The sequence below is a fragment of the Grampus griseus genome (assembly GCF_964374135.1).
Source record: "Grampus griseus genome assembly, chromosome: 5".
In the NCBI taxonomy this organism is placed as follows: domain Eukaryota; kingdom Metazoa; phylum Chordata; class Mammalia; order Artiodactyla; family Delphinidae; genus Grampus; species Grampus griseus.
In genome coordinates this window covers 88508461-88526695 of record NC_138998.1, presented here as the reverse complement: position 1 = coordinate 88526695, position 18235 = coordinate 88508461, and the positions used below count along the sequence as shown (strand labels likewise).

The following is an 18235-nucleotide window of genomic DNA, read 5'->3' as shown; positions in this document are numbered from 1 at the left end:
CGCGCTTTTTAAAAAATTTTCCGCCCCCACCCACTCGCTCCCAGAAGCTTCCGGTTCCGGTCGGGCTGCGGAAGTCCCTGGGCAACCTGGGGAAGTGACCCTTCTAGGAAGGGAAGGGAGGGGAGGGGCGTGGTGGTGGAGGGAGGGTGAGGTGGGGATCGAGGCCCTTTGTGAGTCCGTGAGGCAGGCTGCGAGTTGTCCTTTTAGACCCCCTGATCCGAAAAGCCGCGAGGTTTCAGTTCGAGATCCCGTGAAGACGAGACATCTCGCGAGAAGTGCAATTGCGGCTCCACCTGTGAAGGGGCGGTGGGCCGGTGGGACGCCCGGGGGGTCCTTGTTAATCAGTGCGGTCTGTTTGCGTTTGGTTCCGCGGCCTTCAAGCTGGATGGCCAGTTTTTCCTTTGTTCATCATCCTCTACCTGAGAAATGGTCGCTTCCCCCTAGTCTAGACACGGTGAGGAGCTCTGAGGAGGAGAATCTTGGGCTCTAGATTTTGAGGCGGCCTGGGAGGGGCCTCTTTTTAAAACCGCTCATTTGTCCACCCCTTCTACTCAGGAATGTTTGTTTCTTAGAGTAAACCTATGGCCATTCGGATTCGGTGGCAAGTTAGTCATGCCCTTATGATAGTGGTTGTCAAATTTGTTTGAGAAAGCTGGTCCAGGTGACTCCTGAGCCAAGTGTTGCTCCGGAGGGTGTTCTGATTAGCGTCAGTTTTTGTAAGTGAAGGTGCTGTTTTTATCTGGCGTAGTTGATTGTTTTATAAATCTTGGTGTCTAAGGAAATGGCACTGTTCGCGGTTTTTCATTAGAGATAATATTATGCATGTATATATAATGAAATGAGTCAGGCTGGTTCTGGAGCTTTTTGCTTAATGTATGCTAATGTTGAATGAAGCTTTAAAAGCCAGTTTGGATAAAATTTTAAGAATAGGGTACACGTCCTTTTAATTAAACCATTTGTCAGAAATCATGTTTTGTCAATTCAAAGAAAGTATTCTACGTCACTGTATTTTTAAAGGCAGGAATTATTTTTATATTAAGTTAAAAATTAAGCCTGAAAGCTTAAAATAATAATTGAGGCGTAAATCATTGGGTAATTAATGTATTTATGCATTTATTCATTCTGTAAACAATTGACTGTATAAAGTGCGCTAAACCTGCCAGTCAGGGAACCAGCTGGGAAGGAACTGTCTAATCAAGGAAATGTACTAAGTAGATCGTGCATATGGAATTCACCGCACAAATTAGAGGCACCATGCAGTTGTGGTAAAGAGTGAAGCCAGGCTGTCTGCTTACAAATCCTAGCTCTGCCTTTTACTATGGGATCACAGGCAAATTCTCACTGCTTCAGTCTCTTCATAAAGTAAAATTTGACTAACAGTAGTATCTGTTTCATAAAGTTGTTCCTTCAGTAAATAATTAGAGCCTAGAATGTGCTAGGCAGTGGTCTAGGCACTAGATTCAGTGAATAACGTAAAAATCCTATTGTCATAGAACAAAAATCCTACCATTACCTTCTGATAGGGGGAAGAAAAACAAATAACAAGCACAGTAAAGAAAGCGAGATGGAGAAAAAAGCTAGAGAATTATTCTTCTAGAGTTATGGTTAAAAGGAAGGGAAATGGGAGGTAAGGATAGAGAAAACAACATTGGAGGAAATATCAGTACTACAAGGAGTTGAAAAAGAGACCTATGCTCTCTAAGGGGAAAGATTTCTAGATAGAATAGCAAGGGCAAAGGCCTTGAAATGGGAGCCTGAGAATGTGTGTAAGGAACAGCAAGGACACCACTATGGCTGGAGTAGAGAGCAAGTGTGAGAGTAGTAGAGATGAAATCATGTCAAGTTATTATAAAATGAGTTAACCAACGAAGAATTTAGAACAGTTGCCTGGCATAGTTATGTTCTCAGCAAGTATTAGTTACATCTTAGTTCCTTGGCAAATACAGTGATAGTAGTTTGGCAGTGTCAGATTTTTCACTAATAATGACAAATGTATCATGATTATCCCCATTTTGACCTGAGGGAAAGGGTCAAAGCTGTTTGCTGTAAGTGCCATCTTTCTTCGAAATCTTGCGTTTTATCTTGAGCAGTCACAAATTTTGCATCTCTTCCGTATTTATTTTAATGTAAAATAAGGTCTTTCTCAAAAAATCTTCACCAAAAATTGATGTAAATTTAGTAGGATATACCACTTGTGGTAGCGGTGAGAAGTATCTTTTGTTGGAGATACTTGCATATCCTAATATGAGAAACAGAGCCATGTTTTAAGACACAAAAAGATGGGAAAGGAGGAGAAGGAGACGAAGCTGGGTCCAAATGACTGAAGGCTTTATTAACCTTGAGCTTGGACTCCATCCTGAATTCAGTGGTGATCTCTGGTTTTAAACTGGGGCCTAATCTAGTTAGGTTTGTGTTTTAGATTGATTACCCTGGTAGCTAGACAGGCTATGATTCTGAGGAGGATAAGACCAGAAGTAGGGAGAGTATTTAATATACTGGAATCTTTCCAAAGGATAGCCGAGATAATTGAAGTGGAGAGCAAAAAGATGACAAATTTGAGAAATATATATGAGGTGGAATAGGCAGGACTTAGTGACTGATTTCAAATGTGAAGAGTGAGGAGAGGGATGAAACTAGAAGGGATTCCAAGTTTCTAGGTTGGGTGATAGAGAAGATACAGAAACTGCTGAGGTAGTCAATATTAAGTATTCAGGTTGTATTTTATGTTCAATGAAATTTAATATAGCTTATCATATAGTCTTGTACCATTTTCATTAAATTTATTCCTGGGTATTATATAATTTTTGTTACTGTGAGTGGGTTCTCTTTTTCTCCTATAAATTTTTTATTTGTTATTGCTACTGTTAAAAGAGAAACTGATTTTTGGTATATCTTTTATCCAGCCTACTGACTAAAATTCCTCATTGATTCAGTTTTGCTTCCTCTCTTAGATTTTCTAGCTATATATCATCTGCAAATAATAATTTCATCCCTTCCAATATTTGTTCTTATACTTTATTTCATTAGTGTAATCTTTAAAGTATGGAATAATCATAATGATATTGAACATCGTAGTCTTATTACTTAATTCAATGGGAATGACCAGTATTTTAACACTTAGTATAATTTGTGCTATTGGCGTGAGATAAATATTCTTTAAAATGTTTTGGCGATTGCCCTTTATACCAGTTTTATTTAAAGATTTGCTGAAATGTCTGCTAAAAAAATTATTAAATGTTTATATATCTTATTTTTTCCTTTAAAATGATAATGCAGTGGATTATATTGATTTTATTTTTAGGATAATAATAGCTAACACATATTGAGCATTTGCCATGTGCCAAGCACTGTTCTAAGAACTTAACTGTTTAATCTTTATAATGTCATGCTTTAGGTACTATTATGATCTTCATTCTACAGACGGAAAAAAATGAGAGCGAGGTGAAGTAATTTACCCAAGGTCACACAAGAAGTAGTAGCAAACCTTATATTTGCTATGCTGCAGATATTTTATTCAGGATTTTATATTTATGTTTGGGAGAATTTAAAATAAATTTTCTTTATTCACTCTTTTGGAATTCGGGTTGTATGTTACTTTTGAAAAATGAATTGGAAATTTTCCATCTTTTTTTCTATGCTGTAGAATAATGAGAATCAAATAGAATCATTTGATCCTTGTAGATTACGTACAACTGGCCTATAAAATCAAGCTTGATAGCTTATTTCGTGGTAGATCTTTAGAAAATATTTGAATTTGTAATATGGTTATTGATCTGATAATTTTTTCTATCTTCTTGTGTTAGCTTTGGAAATAAAAATTTTTAACATACCAACTATTTCTCTAAATTTAAAAATTTATTGATGTAAAGTTACATCAGTATACAATAATTCTCTTAATCTCTTCTTTGTAGATTTGAATTTCCATTTTCATTATAATGTTATCTGTTTTCTTAGTGGGGCTTTCCAGGGGTTTGTCTATTTTATTCAGCTTTTCAAGAAGCAACTTTGGTTTTATTAAATTTTTTTTTCTTCAGAATCACTAATTTTACTTTTATCTTGAAAAATTTCATCCATATAAATATATTTTTCTTTTATTTGTTCCTTTTATAATTTTTTAAAAGTTGAAGACTTAGTATATTTCCATACTATATTTTTTATTAAAGATTGTTCATGCCAGAAAAATTTAAAAAGACAGTAGCTAAAGTGAGCATCCACATTGTAGTTAAAAAAAGTTTAATTATTTTAATCATTCTGGTAAATATTTTTAAAATGCTAATATTCATTCATTTATCAAATATTCACTGAATGCTAGTTATTTTTCAAAGGTCTTAGAGTCTGTTGGGAAAGTAGCAAACCAGAATCAGTGCTTTTCAAGAGAAATAGAATGCTGTAGGAACACATATTTTTTTAAGGCAAAATATTAAGTATCCAATTCCTTCATCAAGGAGTGGCATGAAATCCCTCTTCTTTGTACATTTTTATTCCTGTCTGTTCTTTGTATTTGATGTAGGTATTTTTCCTAATTTATAGTTCAGGAAACACATTTAAGGGAGTTAAGCAAAATTTGCTTAGGAGCTTACAACTCAAGGGCTGGGAAGCTCCTTTATTTCTTCTGGAAAAACTTTAAAAGAGCATATCTTCAATGCTGAATAGTAAAATGGAATTTTTTAATGTCTCATTACCAGGTTTTAAGTCATATTAGATAAATCATACTGTATGATTCATGAACTGTATGTATCATGAACTGTATGTGTTGTGAACTGTATTTTTGATGAATGTGCAGAGTTTGTAGAATACTGAATATTGTACTAAGGGAATTGTATCAGAGGTGTGAACACAGAGCTGACTGTTAATTCATTTACCCACCATATATTTAATGCTAGCTTGAGTGGCATGTACCTTTCTAGGTTCTGGGGGTACAGCAGTGAATCAAATAGACAAAAAATGTCTACCCAAGTAGAGCTTTTATTTTAATGGGAGATATAGCAAAAAAAAAAAAAAAGAGATATAAGTAAAATATATTAACGTTAGTAATAAGTGCAGTATAGGAAAAAACAGGGAAGGGGGATAGGAAATATCAGAGTCAGGCTGGAGAATTGCAATTTTAGTTAGGGTGGAGTATTGATCAGTATTTGCTGCATAACAAATCACCTCAAAACTCGGTGGTTAAAACCATGAACATGTATTTCTTGGTCTGTGGGTTGAGTGCAGTTAGTCTGATCAAGGCATGACTTGGCTGGGTAGCTCTGCTTTAGCTGTTTTGTGGGGTAGGGGAGATATCTTGAGCTCAATTTCAGTTATGACAAGGTGTCTACTAGACATCTGGGAGCTATTGATTGGGCTGTTGAATATATTATTTGTAGTTAAGGGAGAGGTCAAGGCCAGAGATAAAAATTTAAAGCCTGGAGACTAAATGATATAGGGTGAGTAGGATAGAAAAGACTGAACCCCAAAGTACTTAAGTATTTAGAGGTTGGAGAGATGTGAAGAACCAATAAAAAATACTGAGAAGTAGTTGCCGGAGGACAGGCGACCTATCTTGACCCCATGGTTGTCTATAGGGATCCATCTTAGCTGCAGTATCTGGGCTGCTTTGACTTCTAAAAAAAGACTCTAGGTCAACAAAGAAGGAAGTCTTAATCTACATACAGGTTCACTCTTCTGCCTTCAGAGGCCTTGAACTATGCAGAAGGATGGGTGGCTTCATTCTTTAAATTAATATTGCATGCTTAAAGTACGCCAGGTACTAGGCACTGGGGATGTAGCAAGGGATTTAGAAAAAGAAAAAAAATTTTCCTGACTTTGGGAATTCCATGCTAGTGAGGGCATGAGGCCAAATCTAAAACTAAGAGCTTATTCAATAGGCATAAACAGCAGAACGGAAATTCCATTGGCCCAGGTTCCAAAGATTCAAGGCAAAGAAATCAGTGATAGAAAATTGGCAGAGGTCTAGGCATGGGGTCATTTGGATACTGTGTCCCCACTATGGTTAAAACAATTCAAATATGTACTAATATTAAATTGATTTTACCCTTTATACAGAGCCAGGAAACAGTCTGCACAGTTAATGTCAACTCTGAATTTTCAGAAATGTTAACCTTCATCACAAAGCCAGAAAACCTAAATAAACCAAAATTATTCTCCCTTTGTAATTATTCTTCTTCCTGTTTTCTCTCCCAACTATCAAGTATTATGATTAAGCTAATTTGCCAAACCATGAAATTAACTTTCTTACTTTTCAGACAGTTCATGATTTTTTAATGTACATTTCACAGACTTCAACTCTAGATTAAGAATACAAGGTTTGGATAATTTGGGTAAATGTTTTATCCCGCATTTTCACATCTAATTTCATAGCCCCAAATCAGAAGTTTTCCTTTTAAAAAAAAAAGGTACTATCCATTGTTTCTGAATCTAATTTTACAGATAAGTAAAGATGAAAATGACATACTTTTGTTTTAAGTTAAGGTATGGTAATCATTTTTAATTATAACTAGTATTTGTTGAAAGCCTCCTTTGTGCAGAGCAGGGCCCTTTGCATATCTCATTTAAAAATTTCTAGTCTTTTAGGAAATAGATATTATCAAGTTCATGAAATGGGTATATATCTGTTTCCTGAATTAAAATGTGAAGTCATTTTCTGACACAGGGCTGTCCAAAGTAGAATATGCACACCTGAGATATGTGAAACTGACTGTTAGGGTGTGGGAACAAATATTAGAACTTTACTTTTTGCTTTTTTTTTTTTTTTTTTTTTTTTGCGGTACACTGGCCCCTCACTGCTGTGGCCTCTCCCGTTGTGGAGCATAGGCTCCGGACGCGCAGGCTCAGCGGCCATGGTTCACGGGCCCAGCCGCTCCGCGGCATGTGGGATCTTCCCGGACCCGGGCACGAATGCGTGTCCCCTACATCGGCAGGTGGACTCTAAACCACTGTGCCACCAGGGAAGCCCCTTTTTGCTTATTTTAATCTCATTTTTTAAATTTTATATTATAGTAGTACCTACAATAGCATGAATAGCATAAATGAACTGCTAGTCATATATTTTCAGTGTATTCATATATCTTCAGAATTTACTGCTTTAGAAGTATGTGATCAAAAAAATTGGGGACTTCTCCAAAATCTTTAACCTTGACAGAGAATCAAGTTGGATTTGGGTAGGGTCGTTGGTGGTGGGAGAGTCAAGTACATATTGTATTCTCCATTCCATTCTTGATTATCATCTCCACGTGTCATGTCTTTACATTCTGTCTTGTTTCCTTTCTTTCCCATTATTGTCTAACAACTGTTATGACAACATAATATTTTTAAATTGCTGAAAATATTCCACTTTTGGAGAATTTGCTTAGGGGTAACATACGGTCCTTCTAACAGTCCAAGCTACATTTTTGAACAGCATGGTTTTGGCAGTGCTATCTGTAAATAACCTGAAACTGATGGGTAGTTTAATATTTGGAATTTTTTTTCAGGTAAATTCTAACCTGTGCATATTTTTGTAGATACAGTACATTCCATATATTTTTAACAAATTAATGTATATATTCTGTAGGTTTGCTTGTGTAAGTCCAGGAATAGTGACTGAATAGATCTGAAGAGAATCAAATACCTGCTTCAGACAAGATGCTAATTTTGGCAAGGATGTTCCCTATATTGGCAGATTTATAAATATGGGGCATTGGGTATGCATTGCAAGTTTCTTGCTTCCTGGTATAAACTGCCAGATAATGCTAACAATGATCTTTGCTAAATGGCAAGAGCTGAGATGGACAGTGAGTACCCTGATATTTTGGGGCAGAAAATATGTTTGGTTTCTGATAACTTTTGCAAAGATTTTCCAACCATTGTCTCTCAGTCCTGGAGTTTGCTTAAGCAAACTATGTATTTTTTCCTTGTGGGAAAATAGTGTTTTGGCCTCCCTTGCCTAGGTATGTTCATTTTGAGGCCTTGCCAAGAACCTAAACAAATACAAAATGGAAGAAATTAATGGAAAATTAGAAAATGAAATAATCAGTATATTTCGCCTATTCTTCACACAGCTGATAAACTAATGGTACAACCTCAACCTGTTATTCTTTGAGTTTAACCTGATGGCCCTAGCCCTTCTTGTTTACCTGCATCTATCTAACGTGTGAGAAATAGACTTTGAGAGTGCTAGAGCCATAGAACACCTGCTTTACTCCTTTCAAAGCCACCGAGAATGGCTGTTGCTGCTTGGCTAGCAGATATAGTCAGATCAGTAATGGTTAAAAGTTTGGTTTTAAGGAACTCCCATCAAAATGTCTTGAGTTATTCCTAGAAAATGTCCTCTTCATATTTTTTTCAGCCTTGAACTGGTTACTGTACTTCTCATATGTAGCTAAAACATCTCACATCTCAACTTTAAGGAGTGTTTTGGAATTCTTTTGGTAAAATCTAGCAGAAGTGATAACTAGCATTATCAGGGTTTTCTTTATTAACAGACCCATGAACTTCTGGAGTACATTTAATTCAGTGCTGAAATAGTAAATTCAGCTTTTAAAATAGATTTTAAAATTTTACCAAGTTGCATGTTCAAGATTGTTCATTGCAACTTTGTTTATCATAGCAAAAAAAAAAGCAAACCCACAAACACACACAAACTGGATACAATGTATTTATCAATAGTGGTCTGGTAAAATGATAAATTTTTAACAGCGGCATATTATGCAGTTTAAAGAATGTGGCAGATGAATATGTGCTGATGTGAAAAATGCAAAGTGCTGAACATATGCAAACTAAGCTGCCATTTGTACCATATGGGATATATTTGAAAAAATTTTTTGTCCCAATTCTTAAAGTCTCATTATTACCATTCCTTTTCATACAATAGCTTTTCTCTAAGGTAGAGAATTGTAAGAAAAGTGAACTAATTTCGCCACAAATTTAAACAAAATTAAATCAAGATGATGATAGGAACACTTACATAGTCCTTACTATGTGCCAGGTACTGTTCAATTACATGTTTTAAACATTTACTCTTCACAACAACCCTGTGAAGCATGGATAATCTTTATCCACATTTTTCAGATGAGGAAACTGAGATGTTAATTCCACACAAGGTTGCATGGCAAGTATGTGTCGAAGCTGACTTACATACCCTTGCAGACTGGCTCCAATGTCTCTGTGCTCTTAACTACCAATTCTATATGCATCCTCTCAACTTACTTTTGACATTGATGGAAACTAAATGAGATACTTTGTCATTTTTCTTTCTTGTAGACAAATGATTTGTTGTGTTTATATAATACATGATACCTAATAACAGGATGGTCCTATTTTTATTGCTGAAAACAATCTATGTTCTTTTAATTAACCTTTCATTTTAACTCGTTCATTTAGGTAGGTAGTTCTCAACTGTGGAGAGTTTTGTGCCCTAGAGGACATTTGGCAGCGTTTGGAGACATTTTTGCTTGTCACAGTGGGGCTGAGAGATGGGAGATAGTTGCTACTGTCGTCTACTGGATAGCTAGGGATGTTGCTAAACATCCTAAAAATGCATAGGATAACTTTGCGTAACCAAGATTTATCCAGCCCAAATGTCAGTAGTGCCAAGAAACCCTGATTTAGTTGGCATAAGGAAAGTTCTCTATAATTGGACTCCTGTCCTGAAAAATACCAAGTATATTATTTTGTTTTCAAGCTAGTAGCACTGAGAAAAGCAAACTTTATTTTTACTGTTTTTTACACTGATACTTTTCACTTTTCCCACCTGGCATTGTGTGATATGTAAGTGCCAGAGCTGACAAGGGTAGCAAATTCATGGGACCATGGAACATCACCCACACATTGAAATGTAACCTTGTTGGCCAATTAGAGCCTCTAACTTGGTCAGGTGACTTAAGATGATCATTTGAGTGGATTTAAAGGCAATGTACTTATATAATATACAGTTTAGGGAGGTGACAGGAGTGCTACAAGGTAAATGTTTAAATGAATGATTGAAAAATTATAAACAAGAGCTGTGCCTACTTTGATTGAATATGCACAGCTTTAAAAGTAGGGAAAGAAAAGCCTTTACAATTAAAAAAAGCTTGTTATAATTTCATTAGGTAAGAGGAAAAGTGGTAACTGGAAGCTCAGAGGGAGCAGTAAGAAAGGTATTTTACTGTTTCAAGAAATGGATGGCAGTACCTTATTTTCCAACCAGTAAAACAGCCTGCAGATAAAATCATTTTGGTTGGTGGATAAAGGTGTGCTGTAAATTGACACTGAACTTTAACTTGCCCTGTGATCAACCAGCCAGAACCTGAATAGTTCCTGCGGAAGAGCTGTTTCTCAATTCCAGGAAGGCAGAATAAATGTAAAGTTTCCTGCTGACAGGGAAAGTCTATTGAAACGAATACACCAGGGGAAACTGGATTCACCATTTCTCCCATGTTAACACTGATTTTAAAGGTTTCCTTCAGCCTCTTCTAGAATGGTAAGGGCTTCGGATTATTTCAGAAATACAGTGGTAACGTTTCAGGCTGGCTACTTCCTTCCTGTTGCTAGGCACTTACACTTTCATTCCCAGCAGAGGCTGTAAAGTGCTACTGCTGCCACTGTTGCCGGTAGGGCTTGCCACACATATCAGCTCAGCTTCTGGGAAATGATGGGATTGATGATCCTCCTCTGGAAAACCTTTCATCACAGAGATTCACATCAGGTTGTATTTTAAAGCAGGCTGAAAAAGAAAGCCATTAGCCTTTCTTAACTCTTAATTCAGGATCCAAATAGCTTCTGATTTATTGATTAATTTTATATCTTTTTCTTTTTCAAGCTGAACACTGAATAGCTTAGCATAGGCCTTCCATCCTCTCTGCCTTGTTGCCAGAGGATTTTCCTCCTTTCTCTTCAGCCTCACTGTGATCTGTGCAAACAGCTACTAACTGAAGGAGAGCTTATTAGAAGGGGAATTATCCATGTCTGAGCTTTTAAATTCTGAAAATGAGAGGATTGTTTTGTCTGGAAAAGGCACACGTTTGTATGCTCTGGCTATGAAATAATGCCTGTTACTTTGTATTAAAATAACCAGGGAGGTTAAGGAAACCATAAAAGAAAAAGTTTGATCACAGTCCTACAGTTCTCAAAGCCATGCCCTTTTCTATACAGCTTTATTAAAGAAATGAAGCAGATCTGATTAGTGTGAAAGAATAACAAGGTTTGTCCAACCTCTCTCTGCTTCATTATGGACTCTAGGTTGTATATTTCAACAGTATTTGAATAGAGAATGCAAATTTTAATAGGCATATGACTTTGTATACTGAGTTTTTAAAATAAGACTAAAAGTACAAAATAATGTACAGAACTAGATTCTGAATAGGTGAATTATATTCATACTGACAGCAAGAAGTGTTTTATTAGGGATGGGCAAGAAACTAAGAGGTGTTAGAAAGCTCCATTTTAAATGAGGGAATTTAGTGTGAGTCTGTGTGTGTGAATCTTTGCACTTGTGTTTTGATTAAGAAGTATCAGCTAACATTGAATTGTTGCAGAATTACCCTTGTTTCTCCAGCCTTTCTGTGTAACTGAGAGCTGATGTGAGTCAAATACAGAAAATAGCTAGTATCATGATTAGGAATACTTGTTTTTCAGATGATCCCCTCAGAACTTCTTTTAGCCCTTACACCAGGAACTGAGTTGTCCCCTCCCCATAAGTTTGTTAATGATAGGATACTCAACCCTAAAGGCTTAGGATGGTTCAGGTCCTACAGTTCTTTCTTCCCCTCTATGTGTTTTTGGCTTTTTCTGACTTTTTGGGAGACTCGGCCTCATTTAAAACAATGTTCCTTTGAGTAAATACAATCTGAATTCTTAACAGGTGACTTACAGATGATCTTGTGGAATATATTTTCTTGATTTAAGAATTACCTCTGCTGAATTGCCTTTTAGTAATGGGCCTCCAAAAGCTCTTATCAATCTAATTTATGGGTGTATATTAATATGCTGTTAGAGAAACTGGCTACCCAGTTACTGAAATAAATAAGCAGTCTAGAGGCAACAAATGAGAAATTTTATCCAGTCTTGTGCTTGGCAGCAAGGCACTCTAGGTCTGTTTTATTTATGCTGTTGCTGCCACTTTCTTTTCTTTTTTCTCATCATTTCTTTCTTTGCCCCAGAGCACCAAGCAATAGTTTTACCTACTTTCACTCTAACACTTCCTGGGCTTATGTACAGTGGGATCAGAAAGGGAAGTCAGTCTAACAGAGGGCAATGGAGTTTGGAGGCTTGAACTCTCAGCAAAAGAGATCAAATGGAACTAATTTTAGAAGAATTGGTCTTGGGGTAGTTAAATAGAGAGCAATATAAATAAATAGATATGCTAATAATACACTATTCCTCTTTGTTTTCATTTATTTTGCCTCAGTATTTTTTTTTTCCTTCAGGAAATATCCACAACATCCATTGATATCTGAACTAGAAAATATGCAAGAGTTCTTTACATCCCGGAAAAGTAGCTAAATGTTATTTTTAGACTAAAAGAAAATAAAACAATGAGTGCTATCAAGATTGTGTTAAAGAGAAACTTCTTATACCTCTGGGAAATACATTATTACAAACCATTTGGGAAGCCATTTAGCAATATGCACCTAGAGGCCTAAAATATTTGTGTCTTTTGACCTAGGAATTCTATTTCTGATAATTTACTGTAAGGAATTAATCATAAATATAGAAAAGCCTTCATAGGCAGTGCAGTTTATCACAATACTAATTTATAATGAAAAAAATGTGAAACAATCTTAATGTCCAACTGTAAGGAAATGGGCAAGGAAACCCCAGTCAACCAGTTGTTATGTAGCCATTGAGAATGTTTACTAGGAGTATAAAATAACATGAAAGATGATTTTGATATAGTGTTCAGTGGTGAAAAATGTAATGCTGAGTATTCCCTATTCAATATGATTACAAATTGGTAAGATATATCTATGCTTGGAAAATATTAAGTATATTAAAATATAGGTAGTGATTTATGTTTAGATGATGAAACTGTGATTTTTGTTTTATAGCAGTTTCAAAATTTTCTTTAATGATTATGTACTATTTAGATAGTGGGAAGAAAGAATGAAATCCTTCTACCTTCCCACTAAAAGTATTACTTTCCTTACAGCTTTAAACAGCAGTCGTAAAAGTCAGTCTGCAAGCTTTGGAATAAAACTTGCAAGAGAATATTGTGCAGCATGGATTCTCTACCAGAAGAATTTTTTGTGAGGTAAGGGATGGGTTGACAAAAAACCAACTGCAGTTGTTGCATTTTGAAGACACGACATTGGTCTTTTTCACATAACTTTGGGAAGCTAGTGTGAATGAGATACCCTTATGTTTCAAGACAATTTAGCAATTTTGATTAGTGGGGGATGTAAACTGGGTAAAATCTAATTTTAGAAAATTTCTCTAAGGACCACACCCTGGTAAATAGCTAAGAATTGAAAGATGAACCATAGCTTGCCACACCTGGGCCATTCTCAACAAAGTAATGTTTTATTTATCATTTAACAAGCACTTACATAGACTTACCAACATTAACTTATATAAACTTCATAACAACTCAGTGAGGTGGATACTATTATTATTCCCATTTTATAGAAGGTAACCTAAGCGTAACATAGAAGACTACTGAGTGGTTCAACTGGGCGTAGGCTAAATGTCAATCTGTCCCCTCAAATTAGGGAAAGTTCAGCTTGCTTGTACCTCTCCCATATAATACTAAAGAGCAGGTTAGTATTGGAGATCTCCTTGCCACCTTTCACTGTCTCATATAATAAGCAATGTGTTGTTTTACAAGTATTTACTTACCTCCATTGTACTTAGGGAATAAAGACTAAGACAAAATGTATGTACTGAGAGAGAATTATAACATAGTAGGAAGATATATAAAAAGTTATTTTATCTTTAGGCAAAATGCATGCCCAAGTGTTATGGTAGAAATGCTGTGGCTATATATAGAAAGGAACAATAATTATTGAGTGGGGTTCAGTGGGTTTCCACAAGGTGACATTTGAACTGAACTTTAAAGGATAAAGGTGGCTTTTGATGGGTGTAGAAACAGAGCAGATGGGAGGTCATTTGGCTGAGGAAACAGCAAGAAAAAGTATTTAAATTCTTGGGGAGGATTTTGACTCCTGGTAAGGAGTTTAGCTTTATTTTGTACAGAGCCATTGACATTTGAAGAAGAGAAATGAAATTTTACACTGTATTTTGGGAAGACTACCTCTGTTGATAGTGGGAAGGATGACAAGATATGACAATTGTAATAGCTCAGGAAGTAGTTAATGAAGGCTTGTATGATAGGAATAGTAAATAGTAAGAGAGGAAGGATTTACAGAACTAGAATCAACAGAATTCTTTGACTACTTAAATGTGAGAAAAGGGGCAAAAGAGTAGTAGAGTTGGTTTGAAAGTTTCTAATGACCAGAAGGAAATATGTAACATTAGCTAATATGAGGATCACAAAAGGAGACAGGTTTAATGTGTGTTGAGAAAGTAAGAGAGGACAGATAATGAGTTCAGCTTTGGACATAAGCCAGACTGAGGTGTCGCTAATTTATTCTTATGGAGATTGTCGAATAGGTGGAAGGAAATGTGTAGCTGTAGCATCAAAGAATGATTAAGTCTGCAGAAATAGATTTGTGAATCATTAGAATGGGGTGCTATTTGAGTTCATGGAAGTTTGCTCATTTATTTGTTTTTATATTTATTCATTCAATAACTATTTGAGTGCCTACTTTATGTCAAATATTGGGCTAGAGACTTGAAGGTAAGGTAGTTCAATAAGAAGGACCTGAATCCTATCTAGGAGTGTTTACTCATGGGCATAAATGAGATTAATTTAAGTAGAAAATGTACTAAGAAAAAAGAGGGCTAAAAATGGAACGTTACTGTATACTATATATATTCAATATTTCAGGTATATTGTTATACCAAAATTTCAGCTTCTCCCAGCAGCAGAATAAAGTACACAGGTGGTAAAAGTAGCAGAATAGCAAAAGAAAAATACTAGTCTTGCACTTAGTTTTAGCTTTGCTGCTTTCTAGTGTATGACCTCTCTGGGCATTAATTTACCCATCTACAAAATAAAGTAGCCTGCCATATATGACCACTGATGTACCTTCCTGTTCTAATACATGGGGAGCATGGTTTGATAGTGTTAATGTAAGCAGTTCTATATTAAATATTATTAAAATAATAGATGAATAAGGTAAATGAAAGGAAGAGAGATAGCCAGTGGTACAAACTGAGAAGTGGACAGCTGGAGGGGCTAGGAGAAGAACCAATAGCAGCGAAGGATGTGGAGGTTTTCAAGGAAGGGTGGAGTATATGATGGATAATGTTAAGTAATGCAGAAAAGCTAGGTAGATTGAAGAGCTAAGACAAAGCTATTGTAGTAGCAGATACGATTTCATTAGCAACTTTTACTAGAGCAATTTCAGTGTTGGGGAGGCAGTACAGATGAATTAAGTTTTTATATCAAAATTTGTTATGGAACCTATGGAAAATATAGAAGCTCATGTTCCACACGTTTGATTAAGAAGCTCTGAAGTAGAGTTTGGACATCTGGATATTTCCAAAGCTTCACAGGTGATTTTAATATGTATCTGGGACTGAGAACTACTGGGTTAAGGAGTGAATTATCATGAAATGGAGTTAGCAAGTAGAGTATCCATTTTGAGTACCTTTTGTACTCTTAAACATGGAGAGGCTTCAGAATACTGCTGCAGTATTTTTCATTCCTTGATAACACAGTTCCTTGTGTTCCTTTTTGTAGTGGGGCTTAGAAGTGTAGGAAAAAACAGTTAACAGGTTTCTCTTTACCATGATATTTTAAAGAGCACTGAGACTCATACTGTGAAATATTGTTTGTTTGAAACTTTCACTGTGTGGACAATACTGCATTGTTTATGTCTCAGTTTCCCCTGACAAAATCAGCACATAGTAAATGATAAATGATTGTCTGTCAAATGAGTACATAAATATGAAGTAAAATAGGATAATATTTACAAAGTACAATTCTGAATAAGTCAATCAATTGACATAAGTGTCTCACATCAGTTTTATCTCTGCTAGTGTATAAGATTAAGAAAATTATATAAATCATATATGACCCTATGTTATGGTTCTTCTATTATGAATCCTGTGTCATGGTGCTGTATATAGGCAAAAGCAATTTTATAAATGAATTTTTCCATATAGTAAATAATACTGCATATGTTCACATTTCAAGCCCATTTCAAAAGCAAAACTTGTTATTCCTTTTTATAAAAATAGTTAATAATTTCTAAATATGATATTCTGCCTCAATTTAAAAAGCCATTTTGAAAAACTGGACAATTGCAATGCCAGGAAACTGAAAAAAAAAAAAAAGATGTCTGTAAGATAGATCCTTTCCCGACCTCAATTATTTTCATAAACACACACACACACACACACACACACACACACACACACACACACACGTACACACACAAATCAAAAATCAACCTTTGCAACCTTTTTTTTCTTTACATTGAGAAACAGTGCTATAAAGTTATTTTTTCCCATTATTTTGGTCTATTGTGTGTTTGTTAAAGATGAAAAATTTATTACATCAGCTTTGTATTCTTTCTGCCACTATCCAGTAAGGACATGGCATAATTTCTTTTCTTTAACTTGAGTTCCTAAAGAGATATGGCTTCTACCACTATTACCAGTCTTTGGTACATATTGTTTACACTTCTGAAACTTTCGGGCAAAAATTCGCATGTCAGATTCTTTACTATTACAGTTTAATTGTGTTCTTTGTAAGGAGATGCTCTGAATATAATGCTTTTTCATTTAAAATAGGGATCTTCCTGTGGAGGAGCAGGCTAAGGAGGAAACCAAGAATAAGGTAGAAAAATCAACGGATCAACTGGTAAGAGACAATGTAGTCAGTTAACTAATGCTTTATGAGAATAGAATGCTAAATCTAATCAATTTAATTATCTGCTAAAAATTTTCCTACCTTAGTGGTCATCACTAAATCTTTCTTTGATAATTGATATTTGTGTCTCAAAGTTATCATTCTAAACACCAATCCTACCTGTCGGTTAAAATTAGTAGATAATTGAATTGACTTGCCCAGAAACATCCCACAATCAATTGTAAGAAATCTCTTATTTGTCTTTTGAAAGCAAAATTCAAACAAAGTGAACACTATACACATAGAAATAAAACATACACAGAGAATTTTATTTAGTAAGACATTTCATTGAGTTCTTTCTGAAGTTAATTCTCGTCTTGTTTTTATCATCTTTACTGTCAGAACCTCCAGTTCTAAATGAATAACTGAATTATACACTAATATAAAGCTTTTATTGCCAGTGACAATATACTTTATGGTAGATTAAAAAATACAGAGGGCTTCCCTGGTGGCGCAGTGGTTGAGAGTCCACCTGCCGTTGCAGGGGACACGGGTTCGTGCCCTGGTCTGGGAGGATCCCACATGCTGTAGAGCGGCTGGGCCCATGAGCCATGGCCGCTGAGCCTGCGCGTCCGGACGGGAGAGGCCGCAGCAGTGAGAGGCCCGCGTACCGAAAAAAATACAGACACATGTTTGTGAATACCACATGTATTTATGTTTAGTGAAGGATGGATGAGAGGTATTTGTTAGGTTCTTGTTAGTGTAATTTTTACTTTCCACATAGTTTTATATAATGATTGATGTCCATTTGTTAATAAAGGTTATCCAGTAACTTAGGAGAAGAAAAAATATATAAACGTAAAATAACCATAGTATTCACCTGCATGAGGTTATCACTGTAAAAAATTTTGCAGATGAAATACAATATGTTCAATATGTATACTTGGACCGGGGGATTGGATCCAGAAAAGCCATTTCTAGATACAGATTTCGGAATACAGAGGGAAAGGGGGTGGAAACTTTAACGTTAATTTGGCTTAGATGCTAAATCTATTTTGCAAAAATGGATTGAGCATCAAATATTTTGACAACTAACTTAAAAATTAAAATTGTATTTATAATAAGATTATTTAACAAACAGGAAGCTTATAGTAGTTCCTGTTGAAAAAATTTTATTCATGCCATAATCTTACTTGTGTATCAATTTGGTAATTAGTGTTAGATGAATCTGCAATGACTTTTGATTACAGAATCGACCTTAGTTTGAAATGACAATGGTCATTCTTTTTTTTTTTTAAACATCTTTATTGGAGTATAATTACTTTACTATGGTGTGTTAGTTTCTGCTTTATAACAAAGTGA

At 35.5% G+C, this 18235-nt stretch overlaps 1 protein-coding gene across 4 annotated transcripts in view; it reads left to right on the top strand.

The window, feature by feature from the left end:
* The first annotated feature begins 186 nt into the window (after nt 1-186).
* Nucleotides 187-18235, top strand: part of DZIP3 (DAZ interacting zinc finger protein 3) — a 122494-nt gene continuing 104445 nt past the window's right edge. For all 4 annotated transcript variants that reach the window (XM_082655068.1, XM_082655066.1, XM_082655065.1 and 1 more), the window contains exons 1-3: nt 187-454; nt 13106-13207; nt 16816-16885. In XM_082655068.1, the coding sequence (XP_082511194.1) occupies nt 13176-13207; nt 16816-16885 (102 nt within the window). In that variant the 5' untranslated portion in view covers nt 187-454; nt 13106-13175. The remainder of the gene's footprint in view (nt 455-13105; nt 13208-16815; nt 16886-18235) is intronic.